We start from the raw sequence: 25,354 nt of genomic DNA on the forward strand, positions 1-25,354 counted from the left end.
CATTACACCCAGATCCTTTTTGATCACGAGCTTGACCGTGTTTACTCCAACCACATCTACTGCCAACTCTAGGATGTCGAGCCTACTGTCCCCCTATACACCCGCACATCACAGCTCACCACCATACTCCACACATCCGCCACCACTTCTTTCATCTGCATGCGGCGGTCTACCACCAAGCCACCTTGCGGTTCCATGCCCCAGAACTGTTGGTATGATGACGAATGTCGAGCCACACGCTCCCATATTAAGCATGAGGTACGTATTGGGCAAATCACGCAGCGCCAAGTGCAACGGATTTCTCAACGGCTCACCCATGACCCAACACAAGAAACAGGAGTTCTATGCTCGGAAAGAGGATGAGTTATACCGACTCTTCTTAGGGCCCAACTGCAAAGAGGCCCAGAAGAAACTCCGAGAACATCGCCCCCCCACACCTATCACCTGCCTGGACACATGGCACTCCTATGGACGCTCCCTCTATCATATCCCCCATCAGCCACCCTACCCCCACCACCTCCACCTTCTTCACAAAGGGCATGGTCCTCAAGGCCATTCATAGACTACATAATGGGCGAGCCCAAGATCATGAGGGACTCACTGCCGAGTACATCTCGCATTCCAATGATACCTTGGTGCCCCTACTAGCCTACATGTTCAATACAGCCCTTTGTGAAGGATTTCCACCCTCTTGGTCCACCAACACCATCACCCCTATCCTCAAAGACCGAAATCCACTTGATCCTACAGGACGATCATGATTGGCCACACATTGGCCAAACTCTATGGATCGGTGCTAGAGGTGGAGCTCAGTTCATGTGCAGAGAGCCAAGGATGCAGAACCTCAAGACAGGCAAGCTTTCAGAGGAGCTATTCTACCCTTGACCACATCTTCACCCTCCGTGCCATCATCGAGGAGGGCATAACACGACATCAGATGATTTACTATTGCTTTGCGGATTTCCGCAAAGCTTTTGATATTGTACCCCGAGCCCGCCTCCTACACCGTCTACAGGAGATGGGAGTCCCAGCTGACATGGTTTGAAGCATCATCACCCTCTATGAGTCCGTCACTGAACGAGTGAGAGCCCTAGGAGGTACATCATAGGAGATTTCCAGCACTATTGGGGTGAAACAGGACTTCCCTCTTATTACCCACTCTTTTTGGCCTCTACATTGATGAGATCTCGAGCTTCATTGATGGATTAGGCGAGGCTAGTCCCACACTGGCAGGCATATTGATCCCCATACTAATTTATGCAGATGACATCGTCCTCCTCTCAAATTCAGCCGAGGGATTTAGAGACAGTTAGATGCCTTACAGGATTTCTACACTCAGTAGGACCTCTCTGTTGTTACCCTTGGTAAAACCAAGGTAATGGACCATGGTCTTCAATACTTCTCGCCCCTTCACATCCAGATTGAGCTTCACATATAGAGGGGATCCTGTGGAGATTGCCTCATCCTATGTCTACCTTGGTGTCACATTCAATGGCCCATGCTTCCCGCAGCACATGCCACAGTGACATGGGATATGCAGCCTTGAGCTTACTTGAGCGGCAGTGCTTCCAAGCACATTTCTAGGAGCCTAGGACGAAGGGTTGGCTTTTTGACTCCCTTGTCACACCAGCCTTGATGTATGGAGCAATCTTCTGGGAGGAGCCATATTTATCCGATGAGGATTGGCAGCGAGTTGAGAGGCCCCAAGGTCATGATGTTCTCCCGCATGATCCGCAGCAAACCACAAGTCCCACACCAGATTATCCAGGCAGAGTTTGCTGCAGCCCCGATGGTAGTGGATGCACTGTTCCAGACACATACCTCCACCGCATCAGTCACATGGATCCCCACAAGTACCTGAGGCTTGCCCTAGAGTCCTCGAGACAGCTAGCACTCGAGGGCCACTCTGGAGTATGGTATGCATTAGTTTCCACTTGGTTCTCAGTATATGGGCTCCACATGGACCGCCTACCACCCCTTCAGTACAGTTTGGACTCCCCTTTTCTCCGGCTCTCTCACGAGGATACCAACCGGGTTATCCGATTAGATCTTCTCAACCTCTACACCCATTGCACATGGATCACACCTCCGAAGCTCCCAACGAAGATGCACTTCTACAAAGATCACTTCCTCACACTCACTGAGGATGGATTCATCCAACAGTCGGGCTACCTAAGTGTTCAGATGTCCCATGCCATGCGTATTGCGATTGGCCAGATATGGGTTTCATCCCACCACCTCAGTGTGGAGAGACACGTAGAGCTGAGCGCATCTTCAAAGCCAAGAAGCTCATACGGAGACGCAGAGGAGAGGATATGCCGATTATGCCACACATAGGTTGAGATGGAGGAGCATTACATATGTCGCTGCCCAGTATACTACGAGATCCCTAGACCCCGGCCATCGGCCACGATCCCCTCATCAGCTCCAAATCCAAGACATGCTCCACCGCCATCTAGCTACCTTTCCACGAGACATAGGTGAGGGAGACCTCTCAGCCATACTCATTAGCCCCATGCTTAATATTTTGGAGAGTGGTATACCATCACCCCAGTGAGATAGCTATGTTTATGTTTTGTTTTTGTTTTATTTTCCATTCCATGATGAGATATGCCATGGACATTATTGTATCAGTTTGGTCTCCTATGCCCATTGGGTCTTTAGTAGACGCTTAATATATCTTTCTATCTTTCTTTCAAACACACATAGAGGTCCAGGAGCACTTTTGGCATGAGTTTTGATACCCATTCTATTGTATTCATATGAAATTGTCCTCATTTTTGACTCACCAAAGGGGCTGCAGAGACACTTGGATGCATTACAGGCCTTTTGCGAGGATCGAGACCTCACCGTAAACCTTGGGAAGACCAAGGTTATGATCTTTAACACCTCCTTGCAGTGGATACGCAAATCTGCACAACCGTTTACATATAGTGGAGAGCCAGTGGAGCATGTGACCTCTTATGTATGCCTTGGGATCACTTTTACCGGACTATGTTTCTCTATGCAGATGGCAGCCGAAACCAGATTGATGCGCGGCTACGCAACCTTGCCACTTGGGCTCACTTGAGAGGCAATGCTCATAGATACAGTTTCAAGAGCCGAGGACGAGGCTCTGGCTATTTGACACACTAGTCACACCCGCACTACTATATGGAGCTCCCATCTGGGTCCTAGTTTATACACAGGAGGAGACAGAGGGAGAAGCCAACTGAGACAGACCCAGAGGATGTACATGATGGGTGGAAGCCAATGGAGAGGCCACTAGTGATGATGATCGCACGCATGATTAGAAGTAAGCCATCAATGCCACACGAGATTGTGCGAGCGGACATAGGAGCTGCACCGATTGTGACAAAGGCTATTTTCTAGACAGTGACATACTAGCACAGATTATGGGAGCTCCCACCAAACAGATACCCCAGGCTCACCCTAGAGTCCTCAAGACAGCTGGCACTAGACGGAGACACTAAGTGTTGGTATGCCCACGTGAGCACTTGGTTTGGTATGCATGGCATGCAGATGGAGGCACTCCCTCCATTCCGGTATAGCATAGAGGCGCCCTCCTTTGCTCTCAGCCACACAGAGCTAAACAGGGTCATCAGGAAGGACATTGTGAGACTAGATACTCAGAGGGCTTGGCACCAAAAGGCTGGCTAGATACAAACTCGCCCTCATGTACGAAGTGAGGATCAAAGAACAAAAAGATTCTACTGGCCGCTCTATGAGGAGAAAGCTATCTCATACAAGGGGTGGGGGAGGGAATAATCACACAGGTAGTGCCAAGTGGACTCACCACCACTATCTGTGAGAAAAGGATTAGGTCGCCAAAGCCTCAAGTAGGCTTCCCGATGCTTCCGCATACAGTCAAAACCACCCTGAAGCTTCCCCCACTTGACGCAGAGGGTATGAATGATGTTGAGCCAAATGCTCCTGATGGACTCTGCGGGCGCAGTGTGGGCGCCTTGGATGGCTTCGTTGCATCAAGCTCTCCAAATGTACCATGTGGCAATGCTGCTACAAATCTCCCGTCTCTGGCTCGAGCCAGGAGTCCAATGACGAGTAGAGGCACTGTCGAGATGAGAAGGTGAGAGACCTGAAGGACTAGCCCCCCACTTTCCTCCTCATAAACCATGAGGACCTCGGTCTCAGTGGCCCAAGAGACAGTGCCCCATGTAATAGTATGGGAAGAGGCCCTGTCCATAGTGAAGATGCAGAGAATCCGCTGCCAAACCTTCGGGAAATCCCAAAGACAATGTCGTTGAGACTCTTGGGGATGGCCGCATCTCGAACATGCTGCTTGTCTACCTCCAATGGCCAACCGCCAAACTCCTATGTGCCAACAGCCACAAAAGTAGAGTATTCTTCTGAGGTAAAAAACTATCCCGGAGCCTCTTCCAGAAACCGGAGAGAAAGCGCGGTGAGAGGCCTTGAGACTGCCAGTGTCCTGCTGCTGCTGCCGAAGTGCCCTCGACCTTAGGCATCTGGATCCTACGGCCAAGTCGTGCGGTGTATGCAAAAAATGGAGTACCCGGCCACCGTCTCCTCGAAAATACCAGTTCCTTCGAAAGGGAGACATCGGAAGAAACTATAATCCGCTGGCTGCCCGAGAACCCTGGGGAGGCTGCATGGCGACTCTGGCGAGAGAGCCCTCACTCGAGAGGCGGCGATGGTCATCTCAACCGGCTCCGAGAAGCAATGAATCAAGTGGCGAACTGAACTCGTCGGTTGCCTCCACTTCAGATCTGGCGCGGCCGAAGGGTGGCAGGAATGCTCAAGAGAGGCAGAGGGAGGGGGGAGAGTGGGCTCCGAAGGAGACCGGTCACGGGGAGCTGCTAAGGGGAGAGCCGGAGATGAAGGTTGGGGAAGACAGGGGGGGGAGGGGGGTAGTTGTGGGGTGGGAGAAGGAAGCGGAAGGGAGGAATCCTACTGAGAAGAAGGGTCCGCTGAAGGCTCGGTGCGGCCAGAGGGCCTCACTAGAATCTAGGAACCTGGAGAGGAATCTCGGCGAGGTAACGGCCTCCAAACAGGAGGGGCCAGAGGTGGGTTCCCTGAGGTAACTTGGGGGGGGGAGGAGGTCATTGCCGTCAGGTGGCTGCTGAGATAAATGCTCGAAACAGTTCTTTGACGAAACCGCATCCTCTTGTGCGAGCCTGGTGTGCTCAGCAGTGCCACTCAACGTTGGAAGACGGTTGGCAGCTCTGTCTCGGCCCAACGGTCTGCCACTCTCCAGCATCAATGTTAGCCATGGCCGGATCCTGGTGCTCTGCTGCCTGAGGGCCAGCTTCTCTCCCACCCCCCCTGAAGAGGATCTAAGGTGTGTGTGTGTGTGGGGGGGGGGGGGGGGGCGGGCACTCGGGGCGGGGTCTCTTGGACTGACGACAAGGACAAGCTCTAGCGCAATGCCCCGTATGCCTGCATATGAAGCATTGGCCTCGGAGGCCAGAGTACTCCACTCTCTACAGAATAGAGGCTCCCCACAGGCAAGGAAGAGATATAGCATGCGGCACATCTCCGGAGAGGCTATGCAGATATGAAATTAGGTCGGGCGCACCAGGCCTCGGGCTCACGAACCATGAAAGTTGTCTCATGCCATTAGCAGGGTCTTGGTGCTATTCTTCCTCGCCACCAGAAGCAATTCATTAGGAACCAGCTTCACCCTGCAGTCATGGAAGGTCCTATGGACACCCTGCAGTCACGGAAGGTCCTATGGACATCCTGCAGGAACAGACTTGCTTCTGGTCTCTGGTCGGTATAAAGACCTTATCAGGGCACACCTTTTGGTCAGGTGCTCAAAGGTGGTGTATATATATCAATGATAGCCACTATTTTTCCCACACTCAGAATTTAAATTGTGTATGCCCCTAATCTTAGAGGGGAGAGGATATCTTTTTGGAATGCCATCATGGACTCTCTCCCTCAGGTAGACCATTGGATTGTTGGAGGAGACTTCAGAATGGTTGAGCAACCTGCTGATAAAACAGGGGGGGCATGTGGGCATTGTTAACCCCTTGAGAGGGCAGCTTGGGAGAGATTTATTCTTTCTGTACATGGCAGCCAGATTTGTTGAGATCTTCCTATATTCTGGGATGAGGATTTTCCATTCCATTTTCAGTCATACTTAATAGGAATATAAAAAGAGTTAAAGATCCTCTGTAGCTCTCCTCATGGTGAACCATGAACTAGAAAAAAGATCTCCCACATAAGTGTACGTTAACCACTTCCTCAGACTCCCCTTTGTAAGTGACCTTATGTCTATGCAAGTCACTCAATGGATGTTAAGGAAATCATGGCCTTGGTTTTACCAAGGCTGACCCTCAGCTCTTTGAGTCAAAGAAGGTCTCAATGATTTTTAAATGCATTTGCAGCCCTTCAGTTGAAGATGAAATCAATACGATATCATCTACAAAAGGAAGGATTGCAACAATGGCATGCACTAAGGGGGATCCAGATCCACGGTCCACCGGATTGCTCTTAAAATTCAGCCACCTATCAACGTACAGCCCAAAGAGGGTTGGAGAAAGAAGACTGAGAACTTGTTTTTTGATCATGCACCTATGGTAATCCATGCAGCTGTGATAGAGATTACAAGGGGGTGATGAAATGAAAAAAAAAAAACAACATGCTTTGTCCTTTAGGTTGATGCAAATAATGTTGGGTCATACTCTGTGGGGGGCTTGTTGATGATTTCACTGAGCTGCTCTGACGCTGTTCCAGTGAAAATACTGCCAAAAAAAACCGCGACTACCATAAAAATGAAGTACTTTCCTGCTGATCTCCTTTCCAATGACGATAAGGATGTGTAACCCTCAATTTTGGACATAAACATCAGAAGCATTGGAAGCAATAGAAGAAATATCTTTAATGCCAATCCAGGAAGAAAACCTTGAAGGAAAGAACTGACAACCCGCCTGAAACAATAAGAAGAAAATATGTGTTAGTTTGGATGATAAGCAGCAGCAATTTCCACATGATAAAAAGAGCACTCATCCAAAACGAGCCTAGGTGTGTTTGGCCCTTGTGAAAGAAGGGCGGACAGGTGCAGATGTGACTTCAAATAATAGTGTTCAAACAACTTGTTAAGACATTAGGACAAAATCAGTTCTTTGAGTTGAAGTTTTGATGTAGATGAGTCACTCACACTCCACACAGCAATCAGTCAGGCTGAGATTACTCACAAATTCAGTACTGGTTTCAAGAAGGGGAATTTTTTTGAAAGTCCATCCAGGTTTGCCAGAGACTGAACAAAGGTGATGGGTATCATGAAGAAGAAAACCAAGAAAAATAATGCAATTGCTATCACCAGTTTGCGAATGGTGAGCTCCACAAATGGGATAGCGAGGTTACGCCAGTACACATCACGGGGCTCTGGAGCCCATTCTGTCAACCAGGCGGTAGGATTCTTTGTCTGCTGTGTTTGAGCAGCAACAGCAGCTCCCCATCTCCCCTTAAAGGACACAAAAGCTACTGGGAGCAATGCCTTGGGATCCTCTAGAACTCGTGTGCGTTCCATGTTTATCTGTTATGCTCACACATTTGAAACATGGAAGTTGTTTAGGGAAAGGGAAAAGAAAAATTTATTGATGTATAAAGGAAAACATAGAGATGTTGGGAGGGCTTTGCCTAAGCAGCTATTGCACCACGCAAGTCAGGTCAGCCAGGGGCATGTGTACAACACCTAAATTTGAGAAATTCTACCTCTTCTGTTATTTTTTCAAGTTCTTTAGTGTAGTAGTCTACAGCGTCCACTTGCTCCCCCCACAACCCAAGGAAACCTTTCTGCAACAATATAAAATCCACATATGGGTTTTTGTTTTGTTTGTATAACCATGCTATCAGACACTCAGAGGATTAAAAGATTTACCTTCAGAGTTGGCCGAAATTCTGGATTTTTCAATTGCTTGATGTGATAGAAGTCCATCCAGTTTTGCAAACCCTCCTCCTTGTTCACAAGCTTTGCAAGTCGGTTTGCATTACGAACAATCTAGAAGAACAATGATAATAAAGATGATGCAGGGAGCATTACATGCCAGCGAAGAAAAGTTGATGCAGAAAAAAAATCACATATTAGCACCCCCAAAAAAATACTGACAACAAATTTGGCTAGTGAAGTTTGGATTGAAAAAGATCTAGCTCATAGACAATGTGACAGGGAAAAGTGGCCATAGTTTACTTTTAGGTCTTTGGCTTCATCATCATGAAGACCTGTGCTTCATTGGTTTCTGCTAGCTCGTCAGCCACACCCAAAAGGATTAAAGATCCATTAGTTTTTTTTTTTAAATCTTCTTCGGACAAATTGCACCTCCCCAAAGAGGTAAAATAAGCAAAGATTGAGGGGCTCCCTCCATTCTCACATGGAGACTACATCCGTGGGGTGGAGGGCCCTATGGTGCAATAGTTTACCGCCATTGTCTCAAGAGAAAAAAGGTCCCAGGCTCCAAGTGCAGAGGAAGGCTGCATGCTGCGTGCCCCTAGGTAGTAGCTCATTGCCTCTGCCACAAACATGGCAGACCCAGCAAGAGATGGAGAACCCTCTCCCCAACCGGCCTGAATTAGGACCTGGCTGTGTGCTGAGGAATAAAGAGCTCACACTCGTCTCACCTAGGTGGCTTCAAATTTAAGGACCATAGGGCCCCAAGAAGGCCCAATCTACCCAGTCATAGCCCTTCTCAAAGTCTAGCAAGAGTATCACCAAAGCCAAGTTAGCTCTCGCGCTTAAGGTTCGCAAATTATATAATTAATTACCTTAGGGGAATTTGCAATGCTTTGCTTGAGGAGTTTTTCCTCTCCTCATGAAAAAAATTCAACTAGCACAACACAGTCTGTGGAGGTGGTGGTGTCCTTTGTTTTTTACCCCCATAGGGAACAGTCTTTGTTTTCTTTTGTACCATGATGAGATTACATGGACACTATTGTATCACTTTTGGTCTCATAGACCCACTGGGTCTTTTGAAGACGTTTAATATAACTTTCTCTCTCTCTCTCTCTCTCTCTCTCTCTCTCTCTCTCTCTCTCTCTCTCTAGCACTACCGCCCGCTTCGCCGCTTCTGTTCCCTGCTTGCTTTGTGCCTCTATGCGTAGCCGCCCACTACCGCCCGCTTCGCCGCTTCTGTTCCCTGCTCGCTTCGCGCCTCTGTGCGTAGCCGCCCACTGCCGCCCGCTTCGCTGCTTCTGTTCCCTGTTCGCTACTGCCGCCCAGTAGCCCTTCCGCCTCCCTGGCGCTATGCTGGCCCGCTTGCCTGTCCGGTAGGCCCTGTACTGCCGTTTCTCCAGCCACCCTTGCTCAGGCCCAAGGCAGCAACATAACTCTCTCTCTCTCTCTCTCCTCCCTGCCTGTGGGAAGGGCTGCAGAGTAATCTTGAGGAATGGCCCCAAGTCTCCAAGAGAAACTCGAGGCCCTCGAGACGGCAATGAAGGCACTAATCAAGGAGAACAAGAAGACATCCGATTCCAACCTCAATGAGGTGGAGAACAAACTACACCGGCACATCATGGCCCTCGAAGCACGGGTCACAGGCCTTGAACAAGAGAACACAGCACTCAAGGAGGAGGTGAGTGCATTGAAAGTGAAACTAGTAGCCGTCAAGAACACCGAGAAGGAAGAAGGGGAGATCAATGAGAACACTCTCACGGCCATCAAAGAAGAGATCTCCAAGGAGATCACAAAGGACATGGAGGGAAAACTCGAAGCCAAGTAGTCAGGATGGGTTGAGGTGGTGAAGAAGAACATCCGCAAAGAAGTGAGAGGAGACTCAAAGGGAAGAACATCAAATCATTCACACCACTGGAGAAGATGAGGCATGCGCGCCGCCTCAACATTTGAGTCAGGTATAGCCGAGACACCCAACTCCACTCCCGAGAAAGATGGACAGCTTCTATGCATGAAGCTAGGCTACAGGGAAGAGGACCCTCTCCCCTTCACCAAAGCATGGAGAGCCGGGAAAGACTCAACACGCAAGCGAGCCCTCATCCTACAGTTTGCATGAGAGACGGAGAGGGTCACCTTCATGAGGAAGAGGGTCATACTACGAGGCTTAGAGGGAGCTCCTATTTTCTTGGATGATGATCTCACGAGGATGCAGCTAGAGCATAGGAGAGCTTGCATGCCACGAGTCTTACACGCGAGGAGAGAAGGCAAGAAGGCCTTCTATCGAGATGGTCGGGTCATCATTGATGGCCGGCCCATGGATTAGCAGTTTGGGGCCTATGGGACACAAACCAGGCCACTAACAGAGATACACATGGCAGTATGGAACTGTAATGGTTCACTATGGGTGTAGCCTGGACGACTAGAGCATGTTATGGTGGGGAGAGACATCATACTTCTGACAGAGACACATCATAGCCCAGAGAGAGGGCTACCTCGAGTAGAGGGATTCCAGTGGGAGTCAGCATACGCATACAGGAGGACCACACGCCAAAGTACCTCGGGTCGGGGGGAGTAGCGGTTCTATTCAGACGGGAGCTACAGGGGAGACTGAGAGTGGTAGCACACGATCCAGAGGCCAGATACATGTGGATCAGCTTACAGCTCTCACAGGACAGGGTTATATACATAGCCCTATGTTACTTTCCTCCATCAGGATCCTCCTATGTCATTACAGAGGACATGCCACAGGAGGAGGAGACAGGAGCCTCGCCATACACTTGTCTGTCAGAGGAGATTATGCATTATTCTACACTAGGGAAAGTATTTCTTACGGGTGACTTCAATGCCCACACACAGAGCAAACAGTGTGAGGTGTATGACTATGATGACATGGAGATCCTCCACCCTGTTGATCCAGAGGAGATAAGGGCTAGTCGGGCATCAGAGGACACTGGACTAGACAGAGGACATTATGGGGACCACTTACTAGAGTTGGGAGCCAGGCATCGTCTCGTTATTTATAACGGGATGCTACAGTGGCCGGGATCAGGAGGGCTGACATGCTTTCCACATGGGGGTCATACACGGACCGGAGGCACAGTGGTAGACTACATTATGGGGTCTTTGGAGGCATCCCAGCTTGTCACCTCATTCTCCATCCCACCTCGTCCTATTGGGGCAGATCATACATACTTGGCATTTTCACTAGCCGGATCGCCGGTATCACCAGCTCCCCACATACCGACGCCACACACTACCATCTACTTCACACATGACATGGTAGACATATACACTGGCAGAGTAGAGGATGGGCTCCTACTCATGGATCCCCTGGCACCTATGGATACCATTATAGCCCAGCTGGCATCACTCCTACACACGGGGAGAGCCTGCGAGATCTGGGACTATGCCCCAGAACAGATGGTATGATGACGAGTGCAGAGCCCTATACTCACGGCTCCGCATACAGAGAGCCTTGGGAGCCATCACAGAGCAGAAGTCGAGGAGAGAGATGAGGAGACTTACTCGCCGCAAAAGTGGAGCCTTCGCAGAGATACAGGAGCTAGAGATCTTCCATTTCTTCATGAGTAGAGATAGCCCTATCTCATGGCGGCACTTCAGAGAGCCCCGGACACCAACACCCATTGCAGACCCACAGACATGGCACACATATGCAGAGGGCCTATACCACGCCCCACAACAGCCACCTATACCTCAGCCACGGGAGCCTCGACCTACCACAGCTAGCTTCTTTACCCACTCGATGGTAAAGGAAGCTATCCGCCGCCTACAGCATGGACGGGCCGCCGACCATATGGGCCTACAAGGTGAGCATCTCATATATGCAGTAGATTCTTTGGCTCCTTTTCTTGCACATCTATTTAACAGGGCACTAGCAGAGGGTTTGCCTGCGGAGTGGACAATGCACACCATTGTGCCGATCCACAAAACAAGGGATATGCTCGATCCGAGCAACTACAGGACGGTTATGGTTGGCCACGTGTTGGCCAAACTCTATGGTGCAGTGTTGGAGCAAGAGCTTAGCTTATATGCTGAGCGAGTAAGTTTACGCTCATCAAGGCAGGCAGGCTTCAGGAGAGCTTTCTCTACCACTGACCATGTATTCACTTTGAGATGTATGATTGATCAGGCCAGAGTGAGGAAGAGAAAGCTCTATTGCTGCTTTGTGGATTTCCGCAAGGCATTTGACATAGTACCACGAGAGAGGCTCTTTCATTGCCTGCAGTCTCTTGGCATACCAGCAGATATGACATGGGGCATCTATGCATTGTATGAGCAGGTTTTTGGGCAAGTCAGATGCCGAGGAGGTATGTCCAAGACTATTGCTAGCACCATTGGTGTGAAGCAAGGATGCCCACTTTCCCCCACGCTATTTGGGTTATACATCAATGAGGTGGCTGACTTCATTACAGGGGGAGCCGGAGATGGAGTCGATCTAGCAGGTACCTCAGTACATATTATGCTTTATGCTGATGATATTGTATTAGTGTCTGAGTCTCCAGGAGATCTACAGCAGCATCTACACGCACTCGATGATTTCTACACACAGAGGGGTCTTACTGTGAACCTTGGGAAGACCAAGGTTATGGTCTTTCATACATCGAGACAGGGCAGGAGTCAGCTCACATTCACTCTCGCAGGACACCAGGTGGAGGTGGTGACATCATACGTGTACCTAGGGGTTACCTTCTCTGCAGCAGCCACGCGCTTCACCATGGGTTCAGCAGCCAGAGCTAGATTGACACGGGGATATGCAACATTGGCTATGCTAGAGAGACAGTGCCACCAGGCGCATTTTCAGGAGCCCCGGATGAAGGGGTGGCTATTTGACACATTAGTCACACCGGCACTGATGTATGGAGCAGCGGTATGGGCGCCAGGCCTTGCTACCCATTGGTGGACACAGATAGAGAGACCACAGGCCCTCATGATGGCACGCATGATACGCAGCAAACCGTCAATACCTCATGACATTATCCAAGCAGAGTTTGCTGCGCCTCCTATGATGGTAGAGGCCATATTCCTGACTATATGCCTGCTAGACAGATTCAGAGAGATGCCACAAGACAGATTGTCATACAGAGCTTTTGAGGCATCTAGACAGCTGGCTGAGGCAGGAGACAGAGGATCATGGTATGCACAGGTCACACATTGGTTCTCACAGCATGGCCTAGACATGGATCATCTACCACCATTCCAGTATGACAGGGATGCACCACATATCCGTCTCTCTCATAGTGAGAGGAACAGAGTATTGAGACAGGACCTATGGCAGCTCTATACATGAGAGACATGGATATCGCCTACACAGCCTCTTCCACCGAAGATGCTATACTACAGAGATCACTTCATGAGTATCACTGATGATGGATTTATAGAGAGGCCTAGATACATGGAGGGCTTTTTACCACACGGCTCCCGAGTGGCTATTGGTCAGCTTAGAGTTTCATCACATCGAAGATCACTGACACTCTCTAAGGCAAGAGAGAGAGTATCACAAGCTCTCCAAACATCCATCACCTATCGTGATAACTCTGCATCTGAGTAAAGAGACTCTGGTATGCGTAACCGAGGAGGAAAGTTATGGCTCCCCAGATCTCTGATGCACAAAACTACACGACAATAGTTTGACATTGAGGTGCATGTAGCAATGAAGATAGTGCCACCTCTATCAAGTTCCCAATCATCAACATAATAGTGGTCCAATCGGGCATAAATGCAACCTACATCACTCCTCCGATTACTCCAAGAAAAGAGGAGTCCGTCTCTCTTCCTATGGAAGCCATCCTCTAACAAACAGTCCCTGCCATGCAAGGAAAAGATAAATCTCTCCCAGGCTGCCCGTTCAAGCAGGTGAATGATGCCTTCATGTCCCCACTTCTTATCTGCCGGTTGCTCGACCATGTTGAAGTCACCTCCAATGATCCAATGATCTGCTTAAGAGTAACAGTCCATGATGGCATTCCCAAAAAAGAATTCTTTCTCCTCTGAGGCTAGGAGCATACACATTCAGCACACCAATTTTCAATCCACCCTGCACAAGCATGATCCACTGTGCTGTAGCAGGGATAATAACTCCACAACCAATCATAGGCCTAAATGTAGTTGTCACTAAAGTACATACGCCACCTTTAGTTCCATTTGCAGCAGAAAGAAAGTGTGCCAAGATAAAAGCTTGCTAGATCTAGTGAACTGGCTGGCATCAAGCTTATGCTCGTGCACGAGCAGAATATCCATGCAAGGTGAAGCTGGATCCTCATGACCTGCTTCTGGCAGCAAGGAAAGACGCCACCAAGGCCTGCACATTCCATGGGACAACAATCATGGTAAAGAGGCAAAAAATATGGCACCAGATCTAGTTTGACTCCCCTCATAGGTTTACACTACCCCTATAAGAGGCAAAAGGTTCTAAGTTGTGATGGCAATAAAACATCATAGTCAACATGGACATCATCACCAAGATGTTGCAAGGCGTGTACATCTAAATAACGTTAGATATCTGGTAGTACTACACTGTGAGGTCATGCACTTATGCCATGGGCACTTTTGTCTCACTGGGCTTTTCCTCATGGTCATCCAGGTGTGAACGGACACCTTACAAAGTGAACAACCTCGTCCTCAATTTAGGGGGGTTGTTCATTTTGTACTTCATTGTACCTTGAGCTCTTGCTCCTAGTGAACTAGCTTTCTACATTCTCTCTCTCCCCCCGTTTTTTTAAATTTGTGGACATTGAGTGAGTGAGTGTTGGCAGCTTTGCTTTCATCAAAGCTAACACTGGTATCAAAGCCACGTTCTCCATAGCTTGGTTTTCTGTTCAAGCTTCCAAGCTTTCCATAGCTTATTTGTTCAAGCTTTCCATAGCTTCCATTCTATTGCAAAACAATGTGGATTTCAACTAGTTGAAGCTCTCATAGCTTTGGTGGAGCAAGTTGTTTCATTGTTCAAGCTTTCCATGTTTCATTGTAGGTGTTTTCCATCAGTCTACAGTCGGTTAAATCATACGGCAGCCAGTCGGTGCATGGCTATAGGCAGCAGATAACAGTCGGCAGCAAGCAGTCGTCTACAGCTTCACTCAGGCGACTCAATTCTCGCACAGATAGCTCAATTCGTCAGCAACAGCAGAGAATTCTCAGTTACCATCACTGCACTCCGTCAATCAATCGACGGACGTCGACGTCCAACCAACTCCGTCAGTCAACTCCGTTCATTTCCACCGCTTCACGAGCTTCTAACGCGTGGCAAATAATCCACCACGTGGCTGATAAAACTATGCAATCGCCCGGATGAGCAACCATCAATCTAAGCAATCGCAGCATCTGTAATCGGTGCACTTCTCCAATCGCTCAACTGAGCAATCACAGACAATGCAATCGTGCTTCACCAATCTTCTAGATCTCCAATCGCTGGCCAGTGCAATCGTTGTGAAGAGCAATCGCTCATCTACAATCGGCAATTGTACTTCTTGGCCATAAGCCTGTCGTCGGAGAAATGGATTGTTCTCCTGGCCGATAGGGGTGGAGGATAATTGGCACTCTGGTTCTAGCCGAGGGAGTATACATGCTGAATGAATGTAAGTAATGGTCTAGAAGAGAGCATCTGTGACTAATGGGGCTACCCCCAACTCTGCATGTATTATGTCATAGAACAACCACGGTTTATTCCTGATCATGTGTGATAGCATCAGCACCTGAAGCCTCTCAATACTCCACACATCCTCCCCCAATCGTGGTCCCCAAACGGCTGCTCCATACATAGCTGCTAGGCGCACTAAGGTGTCAAAGAGCCAATACTTAGTGCGGGATTCTTGATAATGTGCCTGAGAGCACTCTCTCTCCAAACGGGCCAAGGAGGCATGCCCTCGTGCTAATCTATCACAATCTCTACTCATGCCCCTCTGAATAGGAAGGATAGTCCTAAGGTGGTCAGGCGGTTGGTGTTAAATACCATTATTTTGGTTTTGCCGAAATTGATCGTAAGGTCTCTCTCCCTGTAAAATGTATCCAAAGCATCTCAATGTTGATGAAAGCATGGGAACAGTGATCACGAAGTTGGCTCAGCAAAAGCACCAATTTTGGACAAAAAGCAAGAAAAAACAAAAAATCAAACTAAGTTGACCGCGAGCTAAGGGCACCATTGGAAAGAGGAGACTAAGCCGGATCAAAAAGCTAAAAGCCGCTTTTTCAAAAAGCAGCTCCAGGGCCAAAAAGCAAGGCCCTGAAGCTAGAAAGGAAATAAATCAAGAACTTTGGCAAAAGATGAGCAATATTTTATTATTACTAAAATATTAAAGCAAAAAGAGAAAAGCAAAGCACGGTAACTTTTTGCAAAAAAGCAAGACCCGCCTCTCCCAGCCACCCCCCCTCCCTTTTGGCTATAAAACTAGCATGAATCCTCCCCTTCTCATCCATTGTGGGGCTCATCACCAAGGATGGAACTTTTCATCATAAACAAAGTTGTGGGAAGAAGAAAGTTCGTCATCATCATCCACTCCGCCCTGTTTCCGCCTAGCTCGGCCACCCAGAGCCGCCTCTGTGCAGTGCCGCTCGTCGCCTGTGCAGAGCCGCCCATAGCCACCAGCGCTGCCAGCATTTCCTCCGATCCTGAATAGGGGGAATTGACTATTAGACTCGTATATCTGCCACCTTGGTGTTTGCTTTTTCGGAGAGCTTCGTGAGGATCTTCCTACAGATTGGGTGTTGAGTTTTCTTGGACGTCTTTGAGATTTGGGATTCGGACTCGGACTCTCTCGGACTCGGATTCATTGGATTTGGATATTGGATCTGGTACTAGCCGAGTGAGAGATACTTGTGGGTCATCCCCATGGTGTGCTCGACATCAGAGATCTCGTGTCTCGACATCGACTCGACTTGGATATCCTACATCGGCATATTTGTTTGTTTTGTATTCATTGATTGTATTGATCCTGGCCAACGTGCCCGTGGATTGTTCCTGAATAAATTCTTGAAAGGGGGCAGGGCTTGTTCCCCACTCAGTGTGGTGTACTGTGCAAGATCCCTATTCCCTTCTCTCTCCCCCCTCTCTCTATTTTTATCTCTTGGACAAGTGGTTGAATCTGTCACTGCATGCCCCGTTGGACTTACAGAGTGGCTCACTTTCAGGCAGCTCCCGTTAGAGGCTCAAGAGAGGAGCCTAGCTCGGACCTCAGGGACCGGCCCAGTCACTCGGAGTGTGGCAGGAGAGGAGCCTAGCTGGGATCCGAGGCAAAGACAGACTCACCCTCGACATCACCTCTGCCATTGGGTCGCACTAGTCTAGGACCCGCCTCCCCCCAAGTGAGAGGAGGATATCCCAATGGCAGTCCATGGTGCAAATGGAGGCACCCTCATGACTTTTTCTATAGGGCCATTGAGCCAATCCCCCACCTCGGCAGAGAACCTCAACAACTGCACTTTATAGAGGGTGAGAGTGATTGGGTTTCATGACCACAGATGGCACATCGATCTCTCTCCGACCAAAGTGGCCAAAGAGAGATCTTGGAGATTATGGTTATGGGAGGGCTCACCACTGATGTGTCTACAGTGGGATCCTAGTGCGTGGCAATGGCATGATCACTTCACCCCCAAGGATGCTCCTGACAGTATGCCAGCAACAGTAGCAACACACTGACAGACACAACATCCCCACATGCTTCCTCCATGGTTTTTGGAAGCAACTATTGACAGCTTCCAGCCAAGAGGCTTTGGATTTGGAGCAACGGTCCTTTTCTCAGGATCAGAGGCAATGAGGTTACTAGGCATCACAGCCCACCTGTTTAGTTGTTCCCCCCTCCCCCTCATTGTGTATGAGATAGCCTTCCTCCGAGAGCAGCCAGCCAGCGAAGAAGAGCCCCTCTCTGTCCCCTGTTGTTTTTCTTGTCTTCCATGATTGAGACTGGGTCATGTACTTAAGCCAATTTGGCTGCATTTTTGGTACTCATGGAAGGATCTTTTCTTGGGGGGGAAAAAGGAAGCCCATAGAGTTCCCTGCAAAAAACTCTAGTCCACCTTGTCATAGACCTTCTAATAGTCAAGTAGGATAATGACCAAGTGTTGATGACTCTCCCCCACCCATTCAACTCTTCCTAAAGTGAAGATATTGTCAAATATGCTTCTTCCCTGTACAAATCTTGTCTAAGTGTCTTGTAGGAGATCAAGAAGGAGGGCTGAAGTCTAAGGCTTACTGCCTTGGCTGGAATTTTGTAGGAAAGGCCAAGAAGGGTAATAGACCTCCACTAGAAAATGAGGATCCTATCCGCACCCCCCCCCACCCTTCTGGGGATGAGATAAATGAATCTCTGAGTGAGAGGGAGGCATGACATTGCTGTCCCAAATCTTTTGAACGGATGAAATAATGGTATCCCCAATGGAATCCCAATCAGTATTGATAAAAGGAGCCATCGTCACTTGGGCACTCGCCTCTTGGCAAAGCAAAAAGTGTCATCCTGAGATCCAGTGTCGTGATGGGGCTTCCAAGTGTCTCCTCATCTCTGATGTTACTATGTACTCCCAAATTCTGTACTGAGCTCTACATCTGGATCAGGTAGGGGGTCAGCCGTATAGAGAGAAGTACAAGTCAACAGCCATCTGTCTAACTACCTGGGGATCTGTCTGGAGAGCACCATGAGCTGTCTTGTGTCCTGCTTCCTATCACCACTCAACAAACTTGTAGTGGATCCCCGATGGATTGTTATCCAAAGGCCTTTTTGACCACCCCCTTCTTTGACAATATGGTCAAGAGTGATCGACAAAAGCATCTTATAGCTTTCAATCAGGTCTCCACCACAATGTCCCATTGGAAGAATCGTCTGTTTACTAGAGCCATGCAAGCTTTCTTCTAGACAAAGCAATGAATTTTTGATGGAAGCTTGAAGGTTGTCATTCATAGACCACAAACAAAGACAAACAAACGCATACAATAAGACGTCCTTGACGTGAATGCAAGAATCAGATATTTTTTATAGATAAAACTTAATTGGTAGAAAACCTGATGTGATAAGTAGTAGTCAGGGTGGTTAACCCTGAAAAAGTGCTCAAACAAAGACAAACAAACGCATACAATAAGACGTCCTTGACGTGAATGCAAGAATCAGATATTTTTTATAGATAAAACTTAATTGGTAGAAAACCTGATGTGATAAGTAGTAGTCAGGGTGGTTAACCCTGAAAAAGTGCTCAACATGGAGGCTGACAGACTCATCAGGATCCACAGGTATATTCTTCACTAACACCTGCAAAACATGAACACTGTGAATCAAACAAAGGATAGTACGTCTTAAGTTCAGTATAAACAGCTTACAAACTCACAAAAAACAACATAGATCATGGGGCATTACTCTTAGTCATCTATCTAAACCTTAAAGGCTAAACAGAAGACAAAGGCTCCAGAGTTTGACATACAGTAAATTGGTCTGGTCGTCGGCGTTGGGCATCATTGTAGCGTAGCCGCATTAGCATTACCTTCTTATACTCCTTGTAAAGCACTCCACAAATCCATGCCGTGAATATGTATGATATACATACATGGGCCCATAATCTTCTCTTATATTTGTAAAGGGAAAGAACATCTTAGAACACATAAACACAATAAAATGGCTTTGAAATGGAAGAGAATAAATTATTTGTGAACGATACCTTTGAGACCCATCTTTCACATTGCTGATAGACAGTTTGTCAATGTCACTGAAGAGGAACTTGTTCGGATCTTCAAGATTGCCCCCAGTTCCATTAACAGGAAAGAAGACTATAGCTCCCAATAGGAACATGGGAGTGAACAATTTGAGCCTATAAGAGGAAAAAACACAATTTGTAACATAATTCATGCTACACTGGTTTCTTTCAATAACTTGAATCCAGAAAGAGTTCTTGCACACAAAAGGTACCACAGCCATCAAAGAATTTCTAAGGTTTGGAAAGCTTAAAGAAAATAGAAGTTCAAAAGTGCAAAGAGGTAAAATTGACCAGTCGAGGAGCTTTGAGCTGTGAGAGCCCCCCCTCGAACTGCGCCTGCCATTGGTGCACACCCCCCCCCTGGGCGGGCCCCCATCTCCCTTTCGGCTTCACCTCTCCATTCCCACCTAGTCCCCTCCGTTCTCATCAGGCAGTTTTTTCCAGTTCTTGGGCATTTTACCTTTCGGCAAGCTTCGGCCTCTTCTGGTCTTCACCCCTTAGGAGGACTCCATGGCAGCCGCTCCGTCATCCCCGAACGAGGCCGCCGTCCCTTGCCTACCCTTCTCGGAAGTAGACCTCCAGCTCCTCGCTTCAACAGTTGCATCCCTAGAGGCCTCCACTCTGGTGTGCAAGATTGTTGGTAGCCGCCTGGGTCGGATATGGGGTCGAAGCTGTGCTGCCTCCTCACTAAGAAGGTCTGGTCCGTACGCAGTCCAACGGGGCTCAACTGCATGACTTTATTTGATGCTGGTGAGTCAAACTCAACCTAGTAGTAGCCATGCCCCGAAGGATGAATATCAGTAATCTTTACAGGTGCTCCAAGGAATGGCTGGCGTTTCAATCTTTCCCGTGACAGTGTGCTTCCCAGGCCTCAAGAAGGAATACCTTCCTCTTCTCCCGGTGATTGGTGGAGCCATTGGGAGAGTGATGGAATGCCCCCCCCCCCCCCCCCCCCCCCCCCCGCCCACTGCCACTTTGGCCCTCGCTTGTGCGGCCGGTATTCCATCCCTTAGCATTTGTGTTGCCTCGCCGGAGACAATGCCACACCCTGAGGATAAACTGAGCTGGGGACCACCAAAGGTGGTCGCTTGGACTGGTGACAAGGACAAGCTCTAGCCAGATGTCCCATCTGCCTGCATATGAAACATTGGCTTGGGAGGCCAGAGTACTCCAATCTCACCAAAATGGGGTCTCCTCGAAGGCAAGGAAGAGATGACGAGGCTAACCTGTAAAAGATCTCTGAGTTGTCCGCACGCTGGCTAGGAGGGATGCAGGCCCTCAAGCAGCAGAGCACCAAGACCCTTGACGGCTCTTCCTAGGGACAAATGCCTAGGGGCAAATGCACTTTTTGATTCATTCTCTTCAAAGAAGCACAACTTGAAGCTGGTATATCATCTCAAGGGGCGACCTGTAGCCACCAAGGGTGTGCCCACACTACTCTTTTGGCTGGACCAGACCATCTCAAGGTATCACACTAGATCACTGTCACATCATCACACTGCCACAGTGGATCACCACAATGCTAGAGGAACCATCCCGGAGCATTCGTTGGACTTATCCAGAAATAGAAGCTCACCACGAGAGGTGCACGCACCGACATTGAAGGCACGCACCGACATTGAAGGCACCACGTCTTGTAAGAATCATTTAAATGGCCTCTCAGCTCATCTTTGAGGATGTCCTTCATGCTTCATCCTTCATGTTACATCCTATCCTTAACCTCGAGTGCTGTAGTCACTTGTCTATTTCAGCCCGTGTCGTCCGACTCACTGCTGGGTGCGCACAATACAATGAAGGACATGTAACAATGTCTTGGAGTGATACAAGTGTTGTTCCAGTATTCTTGTCATTCTTGTCAATCTTGTAACTGTGTTATGTTCCATTCTAATCTGCTTATTCATGTGTGTGCTCTTAGTGTCAAGGACTACTCCTCTAGGTTGAACTTTTGCCGTTAGCTGCAACACATCAAAGGAGGACTTTGGTGATCAAATCAAAAGCATCAAAAGGGAGCAACAGCCCACCACTAGAATGCTCACCGTCCTCGGTGAGGAGGATACAAAAGCACTGTGAACTAAGAGAGTGTTACTGCATGAAAAGATGCACTATGTTGTTAATACATCAAAAAAGATGATGGGTACAATAATAAAAATAGTGACATCATGAAAAGATGGTATATACAATGATAATAATAAAAAACTAAAGATCCTCCTCATGTGGGAGGAAAGCTCTGAGTGCTACCCGATGTAAAACTAGGTACCCCAGTGGATGAAGAAGTCTCAGATCCACTGAGAAGTGACTGGAGATGATGGAGAGACTATACAAGGGCATCCACGTTCGCTGCTTCGTAAAGAGACAAGATCCTTGGTCTGCTACGCCACCCGGTCACGTAACTCGATCACCTCCTCTGTGTTGTGGGAAGATAAGGTGGGGAGGTGAGTGAGCTCTAATTCGAGATCACATTGGTCCAGTCCCTGTTGGCCCAGTGGAAGGGTGAGGTGCATCCATTCAGATAGCATGGGGAGGTTGAATGACTGCCGCCACGTCAATCTGCCGCTTCCTGCAGCACTGCTCTTGAGTGGAGTCGGTGGTACGAGTGCGAAGACCTCGAATGTAACAATACAATGAAGGACACTTGGTCTTCGCACTCGTACCACTCGATGTCACTCAATGGCATCTGAAGACCTCGAATGGTGTCCTCGGTCGTACGAGTGTGATCCCTCTAGCGAGAGCAAGCACGAGAGAGCCCAAGCTTCCGTGTGCAAGCTTTTTAAAAAATTTACAAGCTTTTTTTAAACTCTAGATCATTGGGGAATTTTTTTTAAAGAAAGAAGAAGCACACTTTTAAAAAGGAGGGCACAAGGAGTCCCAACAACACCCACCTGCATCTCCTCGCCTCTCGCCCACATGCTCATCTCCCCATCTTGTAACATGCGGAAGCTTCGGAGAAGAATCGGTAACTTCAATGCTCAGAAATCAGCACTCTTTTTGCGATGGAATTAACGCACAAAACTGAATGAAGATGTGCAGAAAATAGAGAGAGAGAGAGAGAGAGAGAGAGAGAGAGAGAGAGATGGAGAGGACACAATGTATTTGCTTTATTAGAATGATGTAAATTTGAAAGAAGCGTTTTTTTCCTAACTGGCTAGGCATCATGCGCCTGCTTCTGGATGGCTGGACAATGCTTTTGCAAACCTCTTGAGGACTGGGTAGCCTGTATGGGCTGCCCCATACCTGCCCTACAGCCACACAAAGGCTGCATCTCCTGAAATCTGCCTTTAGCTTTGCCCCTAGGGCTGTCCTACAGCCCCTCAGCCAGGGCCTTCATGGCCCTCATGGGGGTGGTTCCACACTATCCCCATGCCCACACAAAGACCCGGGCTAGCCCCTTGTTCTAAACGCAAACCCTAACTAACGGCATGGTCCTGTGGCATCCAATGCATGTTCCCACTGTGTACAGAATTCCTCGGAATCCGCGTACATGTGCTTCATGTCATCTAGTCCTATACCAACAAGATCAAGTCTAGTGGTCTGAATCGTAGTCACCTGTCCCTTCCTGCTCAAAGCATCGACCACTGGATTGGCCTTTCCTGGAAGGTACTCAATCATACCACCAAATTGCTGGAATATCTGACTCCAGCGGTGTTGTCGATCACTCCACTGTGCACTTGGCATTGTCTGAATCCAGCGTAATGCGTGATGGTCAGTGCGAACCTCAAAGTCACGGCCATACAAAAAATGTTTCCAATGTTTCAAGGCCTGTATAACTGAGAGGAGTTCACGATCATAGACTGAGTAGTTTCTCTCTGCGGGCAATAACTTACGAGACATGTAAGCTACTGGATGACCATTCTGTTGCAATACACCTCCAATTGCGATGTTACTCGCATCGGTGATCACCTGAAATGGTTCGTCCCACGAGGCAAGTGCTAAACAAGGCGCTTCTGATAAAGCCACCTTGAGATTCTAGAATGCCTCCAACGCTCGTGGAGTCATTCGAATCTTTTGCCTTCTTGTCTTCACTCCCTTTAGCACATCAGTGAGATCTGCCGAGAGGTCAAAAAACTTGTCGATGTGGCTGGAGTATGCCTGGCATATACCCACAAAGGATCTAGTGTCATAGGCTGTCTAAGGTACTTCCCAGTTGACAATCTCGGCCACTTTAGCCGGATCAAGTCAAATGCCTTCAGCACTAAATATGTATCCCAAATAATGCACCTAGAACAGATGAAATTCCGACTTCTTTTCCATTGACGTAGAGCTCGTTGCTTTCCAGCAACCTAAGGACTTTCTCCACATCAACGTCATGCTGCTCAACCGTAGCTGAAAATACCAGTATGTCGTCCAAAAATATGAACACACTTTCCAATCAAATCCCGGAAAACACGCATCATCATGCGGTTAAATGTAGCTGGGGCGTTCATCAAGCCAAATGGCATGACCACAAATTCATAGTGGGCCCGTTCCGTATGGAAGGCTATCTTGGGGATGTCCCCCTCCACAATCCGCACCTAGTGGTGCCCACTCTTTAAATCCAGTTTCGAGAACACCTTTGCTCCATTCAGCCTCTCGAGAATATAGTCAATTCGAGGCATCGGGAATCTGCTCTTAATAGTCAACTTGTTGAGTGCACAATAATCGACACACAAACGGGAAGACCCATCTTTCTTCTTGACAAATAAGATCGATGCTGCAAATGGCGACACGCTGGGGCGGATGAAGCCAGATTGCAACAATTCTTGGAGTTGGCGGTCCAACTCCGATTCCATTGCCTTGGAAAGGAGATATGGAAACTTGCTCGGGCGTTCCGAGCCTGGGAGGAGGTCAATCTTGTGGTCCTCCGGTTTGGACAGGGGGGGCTAGGGAGGGAGGAAAAATCTTCTGGAACTTTTCATGGAGAACCGAGTACTTCTTAGGGGCACTGGCCACCGTCTGGGCTGTCTGGATGTAAATCATCGCACACTGTGCGCCTTTCTTGACTGCTCGCTTAGCCTGCAAGTGGCTTACGAGCGGAAAGTTCAGAAAATCTGGCTCACACTTAATGGTCACTAGGGCGTTTGACACATTCCGATTGATCTAGAACGTGTGCTTGTCCCACTTGACATCAAGAAGAAACTTGTGAAACCACTGAATACCCAAAATTATGTCTGCTCCTACAAGAGGGGCAACCATAAAATCGCGCACAAACTCTATGCCCTGAATAACTAACTTAGCACCTAGAGCTTCATACTTGACGCTCGTTGTCATGCCTGTGCTAAAACCCTCAACCTGTTTGTCCACCGAAATCAGATCGAAACGGGCATGCCTAGCGGCCTGTTCCGTGACCACATCCTCCGTGCTGCCGCTGTCAAACAAGACAACGACTCTTTGGCCACCTATGTAGCCAAAGGACTTGAGCAATTCGTTGCGCTCATACTCCTGGTCATGGGCCCCTTCTGCTTATCTTCGAGCTCCTGACTAATAATTGCTCCAACTGAAGCACCGGGGTTTGAAGAACAAGGGGTAGCCGCTGGGGTCTGTGTGGGAGCTGAGCTCACCACCACGGAAGCTGTGGAGGCAGCGGCGGCAGACTTTGGAGGCTTCTTAGGACAATCCCGAGAAGTATGTCCTTTTGTATAACAAAAGAAACATCTACCCTCCCTTTTTGTACTGAGAAAGCTCCTTAGCACTCAACTTGCTACCTGTCTTGCCTGCCTCCGCTTTCTGGTCTGGAGTAAGCTTAGACGCATTGTTCGAGTTCTTGGAGCTAGAGGCTCCCGCGCTCTGTCCTGGGGAAGACCCCGTCTGGTTCTGGCCTTT

The 25,354-nt window shown here is 48.5% G+C and overlaps 1 protein-coding gene across 4 annotated transcripts in view; it reads right to left on the reverse strand.

Moving 5' to 3' along the window:
• The window catches only part of LOC147609925 (hyperosmolality-gated Ca2+ permeable channel 1.5-like), a 58,098-nt gene that overhangs the window by 10,960 nt on the left and 21,784 nt on the right, over positions 1 to 25,354 (reverse strand). Inside the window, exons 2-8 of one of the 4 annotated variants that reach the window (XM_086787322.1) lie at positions 19,523 to 19,672; positions 19,289 to 19,424; positions 19,018 to 19,119; positions 7,865 to 7,984; positions 7,699 to 7,779; positions 7,179 to 7,519; positions 6,666 to 6,911 (exon numbers count right to left, since the gene is read on the reverse strand). In XM_086787322.1, the coding sequence (XP_086643448.1) occupies positions 6,666 to 6,911; positions 7,179 to 7,519; positions 7,699 to 7,779; positions 7,865 to 7,984; positions 19,018 to 19,119; positions 19,289 to 19,424; positions 19,523 to 19,672 (1,176 nt within the window). Of the gene's footprint in view, positions 1 to 6,665; positions 6,912 to 7,178; positions 7,520 to 7,698; positions 7,780 to 7,864; positions 7,985 to 19,017; positions 19,120 to 19,288; positions 19,430 to 19,522; positions 19,673 to 25,354 lie in introns of those variants that run through there. The other 3 variants (XM_086787324.1, XM_086787325.1, XM_086787323.1) reach the window with 3 other exon arrangements.

The sequence above is a fragment of the Cibotium barometz genome, chromosome 50, assembly GCF_041138505.1.
Source record: "Cibotium barometz isolate CiBa-2024 chromosome 50, ASM4113850v1, whole genome shotgun sequence".
NCBI classification, from domain to species: Eukaryota; Viridiplantae; Streptophyta; class Polypodiopsida; order Cyatheales; family Cibotiaceae; genus Cibotium; species Cibotium barometz.